The sequence below is a fragment of the Pelodiscus sinensis genome, chromosome 1, assembly GCF_052426305.1.
Source record: "Pelodiscus sinensis isolate ZL-2025 chromosome 1, ASM5242630v1, whole genome shotgun sequence".
In the NCBI taxonomy this organism is placed as follows: Eukaryota; Metazoa; Chordata; order Testudines; family Trionychidae; genus Pelodiscus; species Pelodiscus sinensis.
Window position 1 is genome coordinate 109392501 of NC_143052.1, and position 17181 is coordinate 109409681.

A 17181-nucleotide genomic window follows, 5' to 3' on the forward strand; every position below is an offset into this window, starting at 1 on the left:
TCAGCCTGGGCTTTCCAAGTCTCCCCAAGGCCTCAACAGCCTCACTGCAGCCCCCACTCATTCTGGCCGTCACAGCACAATCGCTCCCAGGCTCACATCTCCATGATCCCTTTGGCTTCTTTGCAGACCACGATCTATCAGATGCCACCTCCACAGCCTCCAAGTGTCATAAGTGCCTCCCAGTCACCTGCTGTTTCCTCCAGCCACCCCACTTTCTATGGCTCCCTCCAGGAACACCTATGGTTATGGCCCTCCTTCACCCTGATCCCTACAGGCTCCCTATGGCTATGGCTGTGCTCAGAGCGAGGGGAGGGAGGTATGTGTGTGTGTCCTCTAATTTTTTTCCATCCGTGGGCACTAAGGCATGTCCAGATGTGCGCCACCAGTAGAAACACATGCTGCTGACTGTAGGTGTTCTGCTGTGCCAGGAGAGGCATAAGGATCTTGTGCAAAAGGGTTTTTTTGCGCAAAACAGACATCCACACAGCGGCTGTGTCTAGACTGGCAAGTTTTTCCGCAAAATCATCTGCTTTTGTGGAAAAACTTGCCAGCTGTCTATACTGACCCCTTGAATTTCCAGAAAAGCACTGACGATCTATTGTAAAATCATCAGTGCTTTTCCGGAAAAACTATGCTGCTCCTGTTCGGGCAAAAGTCCTTTTCCGGAAAACTGTTCCAGAAAAGGGCCAGTGTAGACAGCACAGATTTCTTTTCCGCAAAAAAGCCACGATCGCAAAAATGACGATTGGGGCTTTTTTCCGGAAAAGCATCCTGCCAATGTAGACGCGCTTTTTCTGGAAATACTTATAATGGAAAACTGTTCCGTTTTAAGCATTTCCGGAAAAGGGTGCCAGTGTAGACGTAGCCCGTGTGTTTAGGGAGTGCCCACGTGCTCCAGACATGTCTGTCAGTCAGCATGGCCAGTCATTATGCAAGCTGGTGTGTGCAGTAAGTGTGCTCAGAGGCCTCATGATGTGCCATGTGCCACAGGACTAAGATGTAGAACCTGCACTTTTTGGGAGGGAGGGCTTCACAGAGACATCATCTGGAGCATTCGCATCGCAGTGACCTCTTGTGGAGAGAGGAATCTGAAACTGGGGTACCTACTCCCAAAACTCGATAACTGGGGAGGTGGCATTAGCAGGTACTGTCCTGTTCTCCGAGTCAGAGCTATTCAGGAAGTCCACACAGAGATCTACAAAGGAGAAAGCAAGTCGGTGAGCCCAGAGAATTTTCACGTTTCTCAGCCTTTGTGCTTCCTCCCACCTCCACCCTATGTTCACTCCAGCTGCACACGAACACTTCACACTGCCCAGCAAACACTCGCTCCCCACTCAGAATCCCAGCCCAGGAACAGTGAATGGGATGGGGGAAGGTGGCAGGCTGGCAGCTCCCTGCTGAATAGAACCCATATGGCTGTAGAATGCAGGGTATTGTGGGACAGGAATTATGGTTACCCCGGGTACCTTCACGCACCTGTTCACTACCCTGCCCCCACCCCTCCACCAGCCACGTGTATGTGCTTCCTCCACACAGTTCTAGAACATGATTTACTGGTGAAATTCCTAAAAGGCAGGGGAAGTTACAGAGGGCAGAAAGAGCACCCCTATGCACCTCATAATACATTTAGCAAACAGTAAGGTAAATGACAGGACAACAGCCCACCCTCGCTGGGGAGCTACTGAATGTCAAGAAAGAACTCAGAGAAATTTCCGTGGCTTTCTCCACAAATAAAGCTCTGTCTGAGGAACTGTGACAGTTCGATGACCCTTTGGGGAAGGCAGTGAGGATACGGGAAGGCAAGGACTGTAAGTGGACTGAACGTGGAGAGAAGAATTTTCACAGCTCTGTAGATTCCACGGCCAAAAGGGACCATTGTGATCATCTACTCTGACCTCCAGTAAAAGGCAGGCCATAATCCTTGCCCCTTATAGCGCAACTTTGCCAATATAAGCTGCAGCCACAGGAGACATGCCTGGCATATAAAGTACAGTGGTGCAGCTATATTGACATGACCTGGCCTAAGAAGTCCAAAGACTGACTGAACACAGTTCTCGTCACGTGTGATGGAAGATTGCCTAGTCACTTGAGGGGCAGAGGGGCAGGGAGTGGGTTGGGCTATAAATAAGGGAAGTGGCGGCTCCCGTGGAAAAGCTCCTTCTGTGGTCTGGAGTTGAGTGATGATGGCAGACTCAAGCTGATCCAAAAATGGGCTTTTTTTTTCCCCTGCTGAAATTTTTAATTTTTCAGGGGAAAACACACAAAAGCAAAACATTTTGATTCAGAAATGCTGCCATGGTGCTTCGCAGGAGTTGTAGTTTGGGCGCTTCGTAATCCTGCTATGAGCTGAGATTCCTGGTCAGATTTCCTAACTTATGATGCACCATGACCTCTCCTCGTGGTGACAGCAGGCTGTTGCCTCCTGGCCATGGTGTATCGTTGGAGAAGTAGTCTAGCTGGGAAGCCCACACATAAAGAATGGCACATGAGCAGAGCTGGATTTCCCATTAAATATAGAAGGCACATGCCTAGGGGTGCCTAAAAATTCAAATTTTGCTGCTCCTGGGTACCAGCAGGGGTGGATCCAGGGTCAGTGGAGCAGGAGATGGCTCCCATGCAGCCCTGCTGGAGCACTCCTTGTTCAGCCCAGTGGATACAGTCACCCCAAACCAAATTTCTGGGAGCAGGCTAGCTGAAGTTATACCTGAGTTCCAAGGGTTATTACAGGTAGCCCAGGGAAGCACAGCAGCAAAGGAACTGAACAGGTAGAAGATAGCCCAGGAGAGGATGACAATGTAGTAGATATTCAGATAGGATTCAATTACTTGTGAGGCATATCCAATTCCTAGGAAGGAAAGTGAAAGTGGTTAGGAAAAGGCCCCAGGCTAGCCCCAAATATATCAGACTTTAACTTTAGATAGTGACCCATGGGAATAGGGTGGATGGCAGATTAATGAGTAATTCAGTTCACCAGAGAATCCTGTACAACTCAGGTTGGGAGTTGGAAATCCAGGTACGTTTCACACTGTGGTGGAGAAATCAGAAATAAAAGGGTTTTCACTGCTAACTATATCCCATGCCCAAAGAAAGAGGTCAGAGCACATATACAGGGGTCAGTTTCTAGTCCTGGCTCTGCCAATATCAGCAAAGGAGCAAATGCCAAAATGAGAAAATCACTTCATATTTGTGTGCCTCAGTATCCTTTTCTGTAAAATGGGGATCATAAAACTTTAGGGTCATTGTGAGGTCAATTCTGAGATTTTTAAAGTAGGGCTGCTCTGAAAACAAAACTTAGTTTAAAAAAACTCAAGGTTTTATCTAGGGATGTAAGTGACTAATCAACTAGTTGACTATCCAATAAGCAAAAGCTTATCGGATAGTCGACACACTAGTCGATTAGTTGCTTCCCTCCCACCCTTGCTGCCTCTATGAGAAAGAGGCAGGAAGGGGGAGAAGGGGAAGGGCTGCCTCTCAGCTCCGGGGTGGGGGCAGGGGCACAGTGAGAAATGAACAAGAGTCCCTTCTGGGGGTTTTGTACATTTCAAAGCAGAAGTGCTGCATGGAGTCTGGGCTCAGGGGGGCCCCCGCTGGCCCCGGGCTCCATGCGGCATTTCAATCTGCGCCTCTTGTACATTTCAAAGGCAGAACACTACACAGCAGTTCTGCCTTTGAAATGTAGTAACAGCCAGGCGGACTCTTGCTACATTTCAAAGCAGAAGAGCCCTTATCGACTAATCAAATAGTCGATGGAAATTCCACGGACTATTCGATTAGATGATTCATCTAATTTTAACATCCCTAGTTTTATCTTTTGCTTTTGTTCTGCTTCAAAACAAAAACAAGCCCTCTTGAAATTTCCCACACAAAAACTCAGGAGACCCACCATCCCACATTTCTTTCTCTCTGATTTTGACCAGAAATTCCATGGTAGACCTTGGAAATCCATTCATCGGCTCACCTTCAAAGATAGGGCAGATCTTCCTCCAGGCAGTGACCCCTCCTTGGCTGGTGTACTGTCCCAGTGCTGTCTCCAGGAGGAACACTGGGATCCCACAGGTAAAGAGAAAGATGAGGTAGGGGATTAAGAAAGCACCTACAGAGAGAGTGGGAGGCAAATGAAGGCATCTTTACTGCTTAACATTATCATAATAATCACCAGGTACATTAACTAGCAAGATGTACCAGCAAGGCACAGGTAAGCATCCTTGAATGTAGATGCTTATCTGAACTAAATGGACCATATCTTGCAAGATAACAGCCTCTCAGCTTTGTTCTTGTCTTGGAAATACTACAAGCACTACTGTCCTCTCCTATTTTCAACTCTTCTAGCCAGAACCCGGAGAAGCAGAATGGCAAGAAAACAAAACAAAGCCAAAAAAAAAAAAAGCCACGGAAGATAAATGTTGACTAGGTTTGAGCTAAGGTATGGGAAAGTAAGAGGAAATCTTACTGTATCCAACTGGATCCTTGTAGTGGTCCCTCATTCTCAAGTGGGAGAGGGCGGCCACTCTGCCTCACTACAGGCAGACTGTAAATAACAGTTTGTAGGCAAAACTCCAGCAGTCTTTAGCCTGCAGCCACCTGGCTAAGGCAGACAGTAATTAACAGCCTACCAGTGAGCTCTGGCTCTTAAGGTTGCCAGATACTTTCACAAAAAATGCCAAACATAATAGGGAAAAATTTAGTTGAGGAAAAAAAAAAGTTGCTGTGCCTTTAAAATGTTCCCGCCGGCCTTCCATCTGAGAAAAACAGAAAAGCCTGGACATTTTATGTGTCTGGTATTTTCTGGATTTTTTTTTTTTTTTTTTTTTTTTTTACCAGACAGAAGATGCAGGCTGTCCGGATGAAAACTAGACACCTGGCAACCCTACTGGCTCTCTCTGGGCCACAAACAGGGCTCTGGCCTATATTCAAGGCCAGAACTGTAACAGTCCAGGTGTTCAGCCAGGGAGATGAGCGCCAACGCAGGAGGGGCTTTCTAGAGGCAATTGTGTTGGAGAGCTGAGGTTCTAAGTCTGCTTCTGGGAGGGCAAGGGGTGATCAATAGCCTCTCCCATTTCTGCCAAGCCTTTAAAAGACTGACATGATAAATCTGTTACTTTTTCTTCCAGTCAGGTTGTGATATTTTATAAGTGACTGGTCCGACCTGGTGAAAGAACCTCATAGGGCCCCCTGTTACCATGCTGGGAGTTTCAACTCCTCATAGTGTAATAAGAGGAGAACTCTTTTGCCAGGCTCAAAAGTTCTTCTTCAGACTCTCTTGTAAGTATGTTCCTAAGCTGTGTAGGCTTTCTGAAGGGTTTCCTTCACTAGCTCCACCACCTGGGCCAGCCACTGCTGGAGTTTAAGAACACACCACAGGAGACCATGGGAGGGTGATGACATCCATCCCCAGTTCTCTCACATGAAGTCTACTAGTCCCCAGGGTTTGCCGACCACACAATAATTTAAACAGGGAGAAGTTGGATGATGACTGGGGAACTTCTCTAATGGCTAGTAACAAGGGAAAGCTGTGAGAGCCTAGGGCCTGAGGCAAGGAGGTGAGCATCAAAGCAGTCTAGGGCTCAGGCAGGGAGGTGAGGGCCAACATAGGCCTCACACTCCAGCAGCAGGACTGGACTAGACTCTGATCCCCTTGGGGTACTTCCTGCCACAGTCTGGGTGTAGGTGCTCATGGTCCAAAGGTCCCCTGTCTCTTCAGGGTACTCCACTTCAGGTAGCTCTGGCAGTGCCTACGGATCCTCGTCTGCCTCCCCTGACAGCAAGGTGTCTGCCCACTCTGATGCTGGGCTGGGCTCTGGCAGAGCTGTTTTCTCTCCAGAAGAGATGTCTAGTCTTTCCAGTAGCTCAGCATCAACTGAGCTTTAGGGCTCCCTTTTCTACTTCCTGTCCCTGCCTGGCTCTTCCAGTGAGGAGGGGCCAGATGGGTTTGGTTCCACCCACCCACAGGAGCATAGCGGTCCCCCACACTCCAGTTCAGAGGGAGGCCACTCAGCCTCACTACAGTCCTCCTTAGCCAGCAGTAACAGGACAACTCTTGCCAGTTGATTCTAAACTGCTGCCAGGATCTTGGCTTAGTCTCCAGCCCTTCCAAAGTGATCAGCTGGGCTCCAGATTCAGAATCCACCCACCCCAATCGAACCCAGAGGTCCTTGTAGGGTACACCCCCTAGAAGGGAATGGAAGAATATTTGGGGGTGCACATCTGGGGGCCAGGACAGGCCCAACAGGAGGGCAGGTTGGGAGCACCAGCCAGCTCTGCTCCTGATCCTGGCTGCTAGCCATTTCCATCTGTCTCCTAGCCCCCAGTTTCAGGGGGCAGGAGGGCATGGACATAAGTAAAGGGGGTGTGAGGTAAAAAGTGTGGGGACCAGTGATCCAATGGCAGACACAAGGCAGGCAAATGTCATTCTCCTCCTGATTGAAACAACAGCCCTCAGGGCCTCATCAAACACAAGGAATAAAAGATAAGTGAATATATTCCCATTCTTTCCCTCAATTCTCTGATAAAAACAGATGTTTGGAACAAAGATTTGAGCTCCTTCTCTCAGAAGAACCACATTTGCCTTTTACATCTGTTTCTTCCTGGGCATAAACAGTCATGCATTCCTACATTCCTTCCCATGATGGATAATTAACAATTGAGTCGAACAAAATAATCTTTCCCCTTGTTCTTATGCCAATAATGTTAAAATAAAAAACATCAAAATATTCCCTAAACACAGATGTAGTATAGCTGCAGGGGATCTAGGGACAGCAGACCCTTCACATCCAGACAGGTTCAGTATAGGTTTGTGAAGTAGGGAACAGAGATTCTATATATGCATTCAGCCAAAGGCAGCTGCTCCTTTCACTGCTACATAAAAGACCTTCAGTCAGAGTTCTTGTGAGACAACAGTATTGTCCAGTAATTGTTCGGATTAATCCTAGGAAGATCCCATGTATTCTTCTGATTCCGATGGTCCAAGTGGCTGATCAGTTTAATTAATAATAATCATTTATAAGAGTGCCCTCTTAACATTCATAAAACTTTTCTTTTCTGAAGTTCCCAAAGTGCTGGCTAGGATACCAGGGTTAACATCTATTTTTGCAAAAAGTGACATGAAATCTTTCAACCCCCTCTCCCCTTCCCTCCTACCATGCAGTGCCGAGTCATTGGTTTTGTACTGACTCAACAGAAAGGGAGCTTTCTCCTAAAACATGAAGACCACGTTCTGCAGCATCTTCAATTTTTTGTGGTCGTCTCCCAGCCAAGTTTTTCTCAGCTCTAGCCACATTCACTTTGAGAGCTTTAACAAGATCATAGCCTGATATGCTACAACTACATTAGAAATAATCACTGAGGCAAATAACTTCGTCATTTTTCATGCATCGGAAAGTATGCAAGTAGCCTTTTCAGTTCTGCTAGTTAGGCTAGACACTGCAAGGATTATCAGTTCTGATACTCTTGCTCCACCTGGAAGAAAAGACCCAAATGTAAGGTCATTATGACCTGGCCTTTATTAAATGAGAACACAAAAAGGTGAAGAGGTGTACATAACTATAAATATTACCTCAGGACCTGACTGTGGAATGGGAGAACACATATGTTCTTGTTACCTTACAGAACTACATTCTTTTGGGTTTAGTTTTCCTTAATAAACCAAAGTCCAATAATTTTTATAAAAGAAACTGGTGACGTTCAATTATCCTGCCCTCTATTGGTTCATTTAATAGTCACTATAAAAATCTCATTTTTAACCATGTAAAAGATCTAACAGCAGTTTTACTGGAATAAGGCATTAAGTCAGTCACACATGCAGCAGCAATAAAAGGGGATGGACTCTTTCTGTGGGAATGTTTTCCCAGGCCAAGGGATGGCTACTAATAGATCTGTAACTGGAAAAGGTGTCCTTTGCTTTTTCATCCTCCGAGGCACACTTTCCTTGAGCTTCTCCTCAAATTCATGATTACCCCCAGAACAAGCAACTTGCCCTTCAGCTTTGAAAATCTGGTGACCTTACTCAGCGTTAGAATTTATGTGGGACAAAAACCTCTTTTCGGATCAGTGTTTTCCCTGTCAGGAAAGGCAGGAGTGTGAGAAAGGCTACAACCACAGGCCAGACTGGCCCAAAAGTTGGGTTTAGTGGGACCAGCTGGGTCACAGACTAGAGAGAAGCAGTTGTCCAAGTGCCCTTGAGGAGGAGCTCAGGCCCTGGAGGGGGTAAAAGCAACAAAACTTTCCCCTGCCAGAAAGTCAGCTATGTCAGAGAGACCTTGGGAATAGCTGGGAGGAGGGGAAATGCATGGGGACTGAGGAGGAAAGGTTTCAGGGGCTGTTGAGTGGGAGAACTGACAGGATCAATTTCCTGGCAGTGGGAGCCCCCAAAGGGTCTGATAATTCAGATGTGTTTTAGATAAGCATCTGACCCGCTGGTTGCCTTTACACATGGCAAACCTAGAGATTCACCCATAGGTAAAATGGGGAGCCTACTGAAAGCTGGATTGCTCCACTTCATCTATCAGAGCACCCACCTGTGAAGCGAGACTTGTCTCCCACTGCATAGCTTACCCTCCCTGTGTGGTTTCCCCCCTGGAGGTAGGAGGAGGTGGGACGTCTCTCTGTATGGGTGTGGAGATGTGTATGGCTGTGTATATATAAACAGATGAAGGTGCCTGATCTGGTGCTCATATTCTGGGTCAACATTTCACATAACCTGTAATTTTATGGACTTACCACCCCCATTTTTGTAACAGAGATAAGGGAATCTCCAGACATTGCCCAGACCGATGATCTCCCCAGCCACGGACAGCATAAATTCCACTTTATTACTCCACTGGCCTCTGGCCTCCATTTCTGGCTTCTTTTTTTTGAGGCTCACCGTGTCCCCATTGGGCTCAGCATCAACAGCCGCTTTACTCTCCATGGTCCAACCAGGCAAGGGAAACTGGGAGGAAAAACAACACAGGCTATAAGAAGCTGTTACAGGACACACAGGTGAGATGAGCTGGGAAGGGATTCAGCCTCCCAAGTGGAGTTGTTTGTATTGTTCTGACGGAAGCCCCAGCTGACGGCAATTCCCAGCATAGTCCAGGGAAACTCCATCTGAGAATTAGCTGCACCATGTAAAGGGCTGTTTCTTAACTGATGGGAGCAAATGGATTTGTCAACAGAAATGAAGTCCTGGCTCCACTTTCATCTCCACCTCCTTTTGACTAGATCCACCTCCTGCCTATCCTCTAATACCTAATAGCCTCTCTGTTGCTGATGACAAAACTTTTTTAAAGGGTCCGGTTATAATTGTATGACCAATAACTCCAGGAAAGGGAAAAGCAATGCTATGGGGAAATATATAAATCAAAACATCTGTGAGGATCAGGAAAACATTCCCCCGCCCCACCTCACACCCAGCGAGCAATATTGGACAATTGGCCAGGATGGCTGTCTTCCTCTAAAGTAGCATATCTGATACAGGCCTCTGTCCATATGGGCTCCTCTGCCCATAATCAAGCCATGGATCATGGACTGGTAAATATAACAACAAATGGTAGGACAGTGTGTGTGTTTCTGTCTATGTAAGCATACGCTAAATGCTTTGTCATTGTATTCTCAATAAACGTAGTTATTGCCTTTCCCCCTATAAAGAGCCCATATGGTTCTGATAAGCATAACATTTTTTGGTGGAGAAATTATTAAACACTCAAAAATGTACAAAATAAAGAACTCAAAAATGGGTATGCTTATCTCTGCCTGTCACCACCAAACCATGTACTGTAAATACATCATTAAAAACATATGTTTAAAACAAATTTAAAAATGTAACACACATTTTGCATAGTAAACAATGAGTATACGTTACATCCTAAAATGAAATAAAAAAAATAAAAGTATTAGCCAGCCACCAGTAAATAAATGTAAATGTAATGTTAGTGTGCTATATACAAACAATCACACTTACTATCTACCAAAAATTAAAGAGGCACAAATAACTATAACTACCACTTTGGTAAAACTTAAAAAACAAATAAATAGTCTTGCAGCACCTTAGAGACTAACAAAACATGTAGATGGTATTATGAGCTTTAGTGGGCATAACCCACTTCAGATGAATGGACATTTACCACTTTGGTAAATTTCTTTGTTACTCTTGGTCTAAACTGGCATAATATAACTAATCACTTACTAACAAAAACAAAGGTAACCCAGTTTTTACAACATACAAAAAATGTAAAAAAGTGTGTTATTCAAATATTACATACTAATACAAATATATTAAAAATTGCTGAATCTAAAAAAAAAAATAGCCTATGACTGGTATAACATTTTTACAGGCGGATTCCCTATTTCTAAGAGCATACTGTCAGTAGATACAGTATACTTAGATTTTCAGAAAGCCTTTGACAAGGTCCCTCACCAAAGGCTCTTGTGTAAATTACACGGCCATGGGATAAGAGGGAAGGTCCTTTCATGGATTCAGAACTGGTTAAAAGACAGGAAACAAAGTGTAGGAATAGATGGTAAATTTTCAGAATGGAGAGGAGTAACTAGTGGTGTCCCTCAAGTGTCAGTCCTGGAACCGATTCTGTTCAACTTATTCATAAATGATCTGGAGAAAGGGGTAAGCAGTGAGGTGGTAAAGTTTGCGGATGATACTAAACTGTTTAAGAGAGTCAAGACAGAAGCAGACTGTGAAGAAGTTCAAAAAGATCTCACATAACTGAGTAATGGGGCAACAAAATGGCAAATGAAATTTAACCTGGATAAGTGTAAAGTAATGCACATTGGAAAAAATAACTCTATACGTACAGTATGATGGGGGCTAATTTGGCTATGACAAATCAGGAAAGAGACCTTGGAGTTACTTTGGATAGTTCTCTGAAAACGTCCACACAGTGTGCAGTGGTGGTCAAAAAGGCAAATAGGATGTTAGGGATTATTAAGAAAGGGATAGAAAATAAGACACAGAATATCTTACAGCCCCTGTATAAAACTATGGTACGCCCACATCTTGAATACTGTGTACAGATGTGGTCTCCTCACCTCAAAAAAGATATTTTGGCCTTGGAAAGGGTTCAGAAAAGGGCAACTAAAATGATTACGGGTTTGGAATGGGTCCCATATGAAGAGAGGCTAAAGCGACTGGACTTTTCAGTTTAGAAAAGAGGAGACTGAGGGGGGATATGATAGAGGTATATAAAATCATGAGTGGTGTGGAGAGGATGAATAAAGAAAAGTTATTTATTAGTTCCCATAATAGAAGAACTAGAGGACACCAAATGAAATTAATGAGTAGCAGGTTTAAAACTAATAAAAGAAAGTTCTTCTTCACACAGCGTGTAGTCAACCTGTGGAACTCCTTGCCAGAGGAGGCTGTGAAGGCTAGGACTATAACAGAGTTTAAAGAGAAGCTAGATAATTTCATGGAGGTTAGGTCCATAAAAGGATATTAGCCAGGAGATAGAAATGGTGTCCCTGGCCTCTGTTTGTCAGAGGCTGGAGATGGATGGCACAAGACAAATCACTTGATCATTGTCTTCAGTCCACCCCCTCTGAGGCACCTGGCACTGGCCACAGTCAGCAGACAGGCTACTGGGCTAGATGGACCTTTGGTCTGACCCAGTACGGCCATTCTTATGTTCTTATATGTTCTTATGTCTATTTTATTTCACCCATTGTTAATTGTCTTAATACTGTCATGTATAAATAATAAAAATGTGATGTATGTGTTAAATAAATTTTTAAACAGTATGTTAAACTAAAACCACAAGCCCAAATTGCTTCTCGGTATATTGCTCTAAAACAATTGTATAAATTGTGACCCACTCAAGAATTGTTCTTGAGGGGCCAAATGTAGCTTTATGCAAAGTAATGTGCTTCAGTGTGCTTTGCCAGCCACCCTTTCTGAAAGCAGAAAGGACCTTTACGTTACCATTGGTAAAGGCGCACAAGCCAAAATGTTGTGTCGAAAGCTAATTCCAAGGCAAAAATAAAGTTTTATAATTTTGTTTTAATTTTTAAAATTAGTATTATAAAATAAATCAAAGGGTATAATAACTGGGTTTTTTATTGTAATTTCAAGTCCTTACTCAAATGTGGATATTGCTTCTCTGTAACAAATGTTGCTTCTGTGTAACAGAAAAATCAACTCTGTTTTATGTAAATAAAAAAAAGTATGGGTTAAAAAATAAGGGTAAAGAGGCAAAATGTTCTTTAAAAAAAAGAAGCCAAAAACAAACATAAAAGCACTAGGAAATTGCTGCATATCCCCATCAAGATGTGAGCAGTAAGCAAATTAACAGCTCTAAAAAAAGAGCAAGCATTTATCAATTAAAGCAAAATATTCATAATCAAAACCAGCTTAATATGGCAAAACAAAACAAAAAAGCAAAACCCAAAAAAACCCCAACTACTAAAAATAACAAACATCCATCAAAAAAAAAGCAAACCCCACTAATCCTAATTTAAAAAAAACTATTCTAAAAAAACTGTTTTGCCTTAAAACGGAAACATGCTGCCATAACTAAAACATCAGTCCAATAAATCCCCACTCCTCTGCCCATAATCAATTTATGGACCATAAACTCGTAAATATAAGATCAGTTACTGGAACAGTATGTGCATATGCGTGTGTCCATCTATAAAGCATATGCTAACTGCTTTGCCATTGCATTCTCAATAAATGTGGTGTATTGCTTTTTCCCCCTGTAAAAATCCCATGTTCTTCTTATAAGCATAACAATATAATAGGATTAGACAGACCAGGTGTGTCTACATGGCAACATAGCAATTGAACACAAATGGTTGTCTCAGCAGACTCAGGCTTGCAGGGTTCAAGCTGCAGGGTTGTAAAATTTTGGTATAGAGAGGACATTTGGGTTCCGGCTGGAGCCTGTGATCTGCAAGTTTGATTTTTTCAATTCAGTAGACAAGAGGGAAAACCTAGAGGGAAAAACTGGTTTGGTTCTAACTGGAACAGTTTGTTCCTGTGCTGAAATGCGGGCGGAGGTGGAAATAGTTTCAGCTTGAAATGATTTCGGGGAAAGAATTCATTTCAGGTGATTTCCACATGCTCTTTTTTGTGTGTTATTTATTTAGCTAAACGTCCAAATGAAATATTTTAAAATGAAAAGTCAAAACCAAAAAAAGGTTAAATGGTCAAAACAAAACATTTCAAAATGGACAAAATGTTTCATTTTGAAAGGGCAAAAGATCTGGTTTTGATTTAAAACAAACAGTTTTTGCCAAAGCCGTTTGCAAAATTTGAACCCAAATTCACAGTTTCAGTGCTCCCTCCACAAATGCATTTTCCAGCAAACTTAACTCTTTGCTGATAAGCATTCATCCAGCTCCACACACAATGGCCAGCTCACAAGTTTTAACCATGATTTTTTTCCTAATTTGCATATAACATCATAATAGTTAAGTATTATGAAACACTCACGAGGCATTTCCCAAGCAACCACATGGTGTTTGTGATTAGCTAATGAGTTTAAACCTAGCCCAACCCGATATGAATGAGTCTCATTAATAGCAACACCTTCGCTTTGACAGCTGACATTTGAGAGTGATAAAGAAAAATCAGATAGAAAAATCTTCGTTTCTTTGCAGAAAGAGTGTCACCTTAACTTCTGCATCAAAGAACGCGTGGGGGAGAAGGGATAGGGGCAGGAATCTGTACCTGACTTAAGCACAGATCTCTAGACAGAGATTCTCATGTGAAAAGTGTCAGCTAATGAATTATTCCAGTAAAATTGTAGTCATTGGCTAAAGCTCATTTGTGGAACTCTGGAATAGACTTTGACCATAGTCCTGGTCACACAGCACTAAGGTGACCACATTTCCTTATGCTGAATATAGGACACCTGGTAAAATTACTCATTCAAGTGAACAATGAAAAGTGCTGCTGTGTTATCTAGGGTAAGTCACTTTTAGTCTCGTGCCTCAGTTTCCTCTTCTGTGAAATGTGGATAATGATCGTGACTTCCTTTGTAAAAACAACAAGGAGTCCTGTGGCACCATTGGGTATGTCTATACTACAGCACTAATTCGAACTAACTTAATTCGAATTAGTTAATTCGAACTAAGCTAATTTGAACTAGTGCATCTAAAAACTAGTTCAAATTAGCATTTTGCTAATTCGAACTAGCATGTCCACACTGAGTGGACCCTGAACCGAAGTTAAGGATGGCCGGAAGCAGTGCCGGCAGGGCATCAGTTTAGGACTTAGAGCGTGGAGTTGCTGTCTCAGGCTAGCCGAGGGCTGTGCTTAAAGGGACCCGACCCCCACCCCAGACAGACAGTTCTCAGGGTTCCCCACTTGCTTGTCTACCTCGATGAGGGACAGCAAAGCAGTCCTGGCTTGCAGTGCCCTGAGTGCCCACACTCGGCACATCACAGCACTCGGCCATCAGCCCGGCTGCACTTGATGCAGGCTGCCATCGGGGGGGCCAATTGGGGGGCTGCAGGAGAGTTTCCACCCCGAGGAGCCCGCAGAGCCACCCCAGTCCTCCTCATCGGGGGCTCGTACCCCATTCCTCCCTCACATCCTTCCACTTACCCCTCTCTAGCCCCCCTTCCTGGTGTACAAAATAAAGGACACGTGTGGTCAAAAATAGAAACTCTCTTTATTTAACAAAAATGGGGGAGACTGGGTAAAGGAGGTGGGAGAGGGGAAGAGAGAGGGTGGGAGAGGGGAGGGGGAAACCTGGGAGGAGGGAGCTGGAAGGGGGAAGCCAGGGGAACAAGTTGGAGGGGAAGTATCAAACTATGGTACGCCATATCTTCAGTACCGTGTACAGATGTGATCTCCTCACCCCAGAAAAGATAATTTGGCCGGGACACACTTACTAAAGGGATCATGGGGGTGCATTCAAACCTTTGCACAAACCTCTCTGCCCCCTTCCCTCCCTCCCTGCATACCAGCTTGTCTGTTCTGTTCCTGATGCTCTGACCACACCCACCAATGCCTTTTAGTGGAGCTTTCCAAACTCAGCACTTCTATCTGATGCCTTTATCTGCATCTAGGCAGCTTTTGTGTGCGCAACAACCAGTTTGACAGCTTCCAGGGCAAGTGGGTGGTTTCCTATCTGGCTGCTTTAACACTGCACAAAAGAACTGCAGCTGAGTGGGTCAACACTAAGCATAGGCTGGAAAGTGTTTACATATGGCCACTTTGCACAGGAGGGAATTAATGTGGGAGGAATGGGGAGCCATATGGAGACTGAAATTCACACAACCACTGCAACAATAATCACCACTTGAAAGTAGCAGTAAGTACAGGCAAAGCACTTCTATACGGTGTCTCTTCTTCAAAGGCCAGTACTAGAATGAGCTATTTTATTCACTCGCTGGCCACACTTTTGTTCTGTGTGTACACAACCCCGAGCACAGTGGGGCCCTAGTTTTAGACACTGTTGCAATATTTAATAAGAATAATTGTCCCATGCAAAACTAAACAAAGCTTACCTCTCTGGGACTAGACATTCCTGCATGCATCTAAAAAGAACTAATGAATTATTGCACACATTTACAAACGTTCCTGTTGTTGTACCACTTGATATTACATTATTTAACAAACCCTTCATTTGATTTACTTATAGGATAATGGGAAAGCAGGAAGGTCATTCATAAGTACCCAAGATAGACAGAATATAATATCTCTAAACGTGTGACTGATTCTCCACCCTCTTCTCTTCAATAGGTTTCTAAAGCTTTTCCTTCCGTTCAAGTGCTAGTGAAGCAGTTGTACTGTTGCAGCAGGCTGCCATGAGAGGTTAGCAGAAGTATCAGTCAAGTTGGACAAGGCACAGGGAGAAAGTGTCCCATGGTAATGACCATGAGGGTTGGAAAATGCAAGCGACAGTTTGCCCAGCAGAACTTGAGTACTGAGACAGCTTGAGAAACTAGTCCTGAGAGCAGATGTTATGAGGACAAGTCCTAACCATCCTCTCTTTTGAATATCACCCTTCTGGGTCTGAGCAGATTTCCAAAGATATTGAATACCCCTGGCTTCTATTGACTTCAACCAGAGCTACAGGTGTGCATCTCCGCGGATAATCAGAACCTGAGAGCCCAAGAGAGGGAATTCAAAACCTCTACTGAGCAACCAAAAGAGGTTTTGAAGATACTCCTTCATATTTTCTCTCCTTTGCCCAGCAAAAGAGGTGTTTGGTTTTGTTCATGCTATAGGAAGAAGGTGATTCTGCTGTCTTAAAGTTACCATCTACACTTGACCACTTCAGCCACATTATCTTAAGATACATGAGATCCCGAGAAATCGTATCACTGAGCAACAAGATGGAAAATGAAACGTCCTATTGAAAAGCAGAAGGTAACTTTTATTGGAAAGAACCATTTAAAGTAGCCTGTCAATTCTAAATAAACTGTAATCTTATAGCAAATAGTCTATACCTGGTATAACTATACCTGTTTCTAAGACAATATATTAAGAGCAGTACTAAACTGTGTGTAGACCAGCATCCAGTGTAGAAAGTAGAGTGGCAAAGAGGTATGTAAATGGGGAAAAGAAAAAGCAAGTGCTCAACATATTTACCCTAGAGCAAGCACTCTGTATACCTTGTCCCACGAGACAACACTCAAAATTAAAGTGCTGCTAATTTGAAATTGAAAAAAGGGAAAATTATTTTTACACGCCTTAAAACTGATTTATGAGGCCACCCTCGTGGAGGCCACCCTCAGGAATGAGAAGTTGAACAATGGACTAGGTTCTGCTCTCTGAGTCACCAGTGTTAAACCAGAATAACTCCTGAAAGCAGTTTAGTTTTAGTGGATTTACCCACTGTAGGCGAGATGAGACGCTAGCTCTGCATTGGCAAACACAGTAGCTAGGATTTTAATTACAAGGATTATTGATCCTCAAGCTTCAGGGAACAGCCACCCAGCTGAGCTCAGGAAGGAACTTCTCCTGCCCTGCTCTTTTTGCTTCAAGCAAGGTTCACATTGTGTCTGTGGCACAGAGGAGAGAGAAAGAGAGATTCTGCTCTCACGTAAACCAGCGTAAATCAGGAGGAACTAGCAAAGTCACTAGCATTATGCTGGTGTGAGCAAGAGCAAAATAAGCTCCCTCTTCCTTTGTGTTAAAAAAAAAAAAGTAACAGCTTTGATCCAAGTTAAAGAAAAAATTCCTGAGGCTCCAGGCTGATGCTAGTAACAGATAATAACAGCTGCCCCTCACACAAACTC

The 17181-nt window shown here is 43.8% G+C and overlaps 1 protein-coding gene across 4 annotated transcripts in view; it reads right to left on the reverse strand.

Annotated features, from left to right (window-relative positions):
* The window catches only part of SLC6A12 (solute carrier family 6 member 12), a 54145-nt gene that overhangs the window by 31265 nt on the left and 5699 nt on the right, over positions 1-17181 (reverse strand). For all 4 annotated transcript variants that reach the window (XM_075940841.2, XM_075940838.2, XM_075940853.2 and 1 more), the window contains exons 2-5: positions 8716-8926; positions 3959-4093; positions 2705-2845; positions 1108-1195 (exon numbers count right to left, since the gene is read on the reverse strand). In XM_075940841.2, the coding sequence (XP_075796956.2) occupies positions 1108-1195; positions 2705-2845; positions 3959-4093; positions 8716-8905 (554 nt within the window). In that variant the 5' untranslated portion in view covers positions 8906-8926. The remainder of the gene's footprint in view (positions 1-1107; positions 1196-2704; positions 2846-3958; positions 4094-8715; positions 8927-17181) is intronic.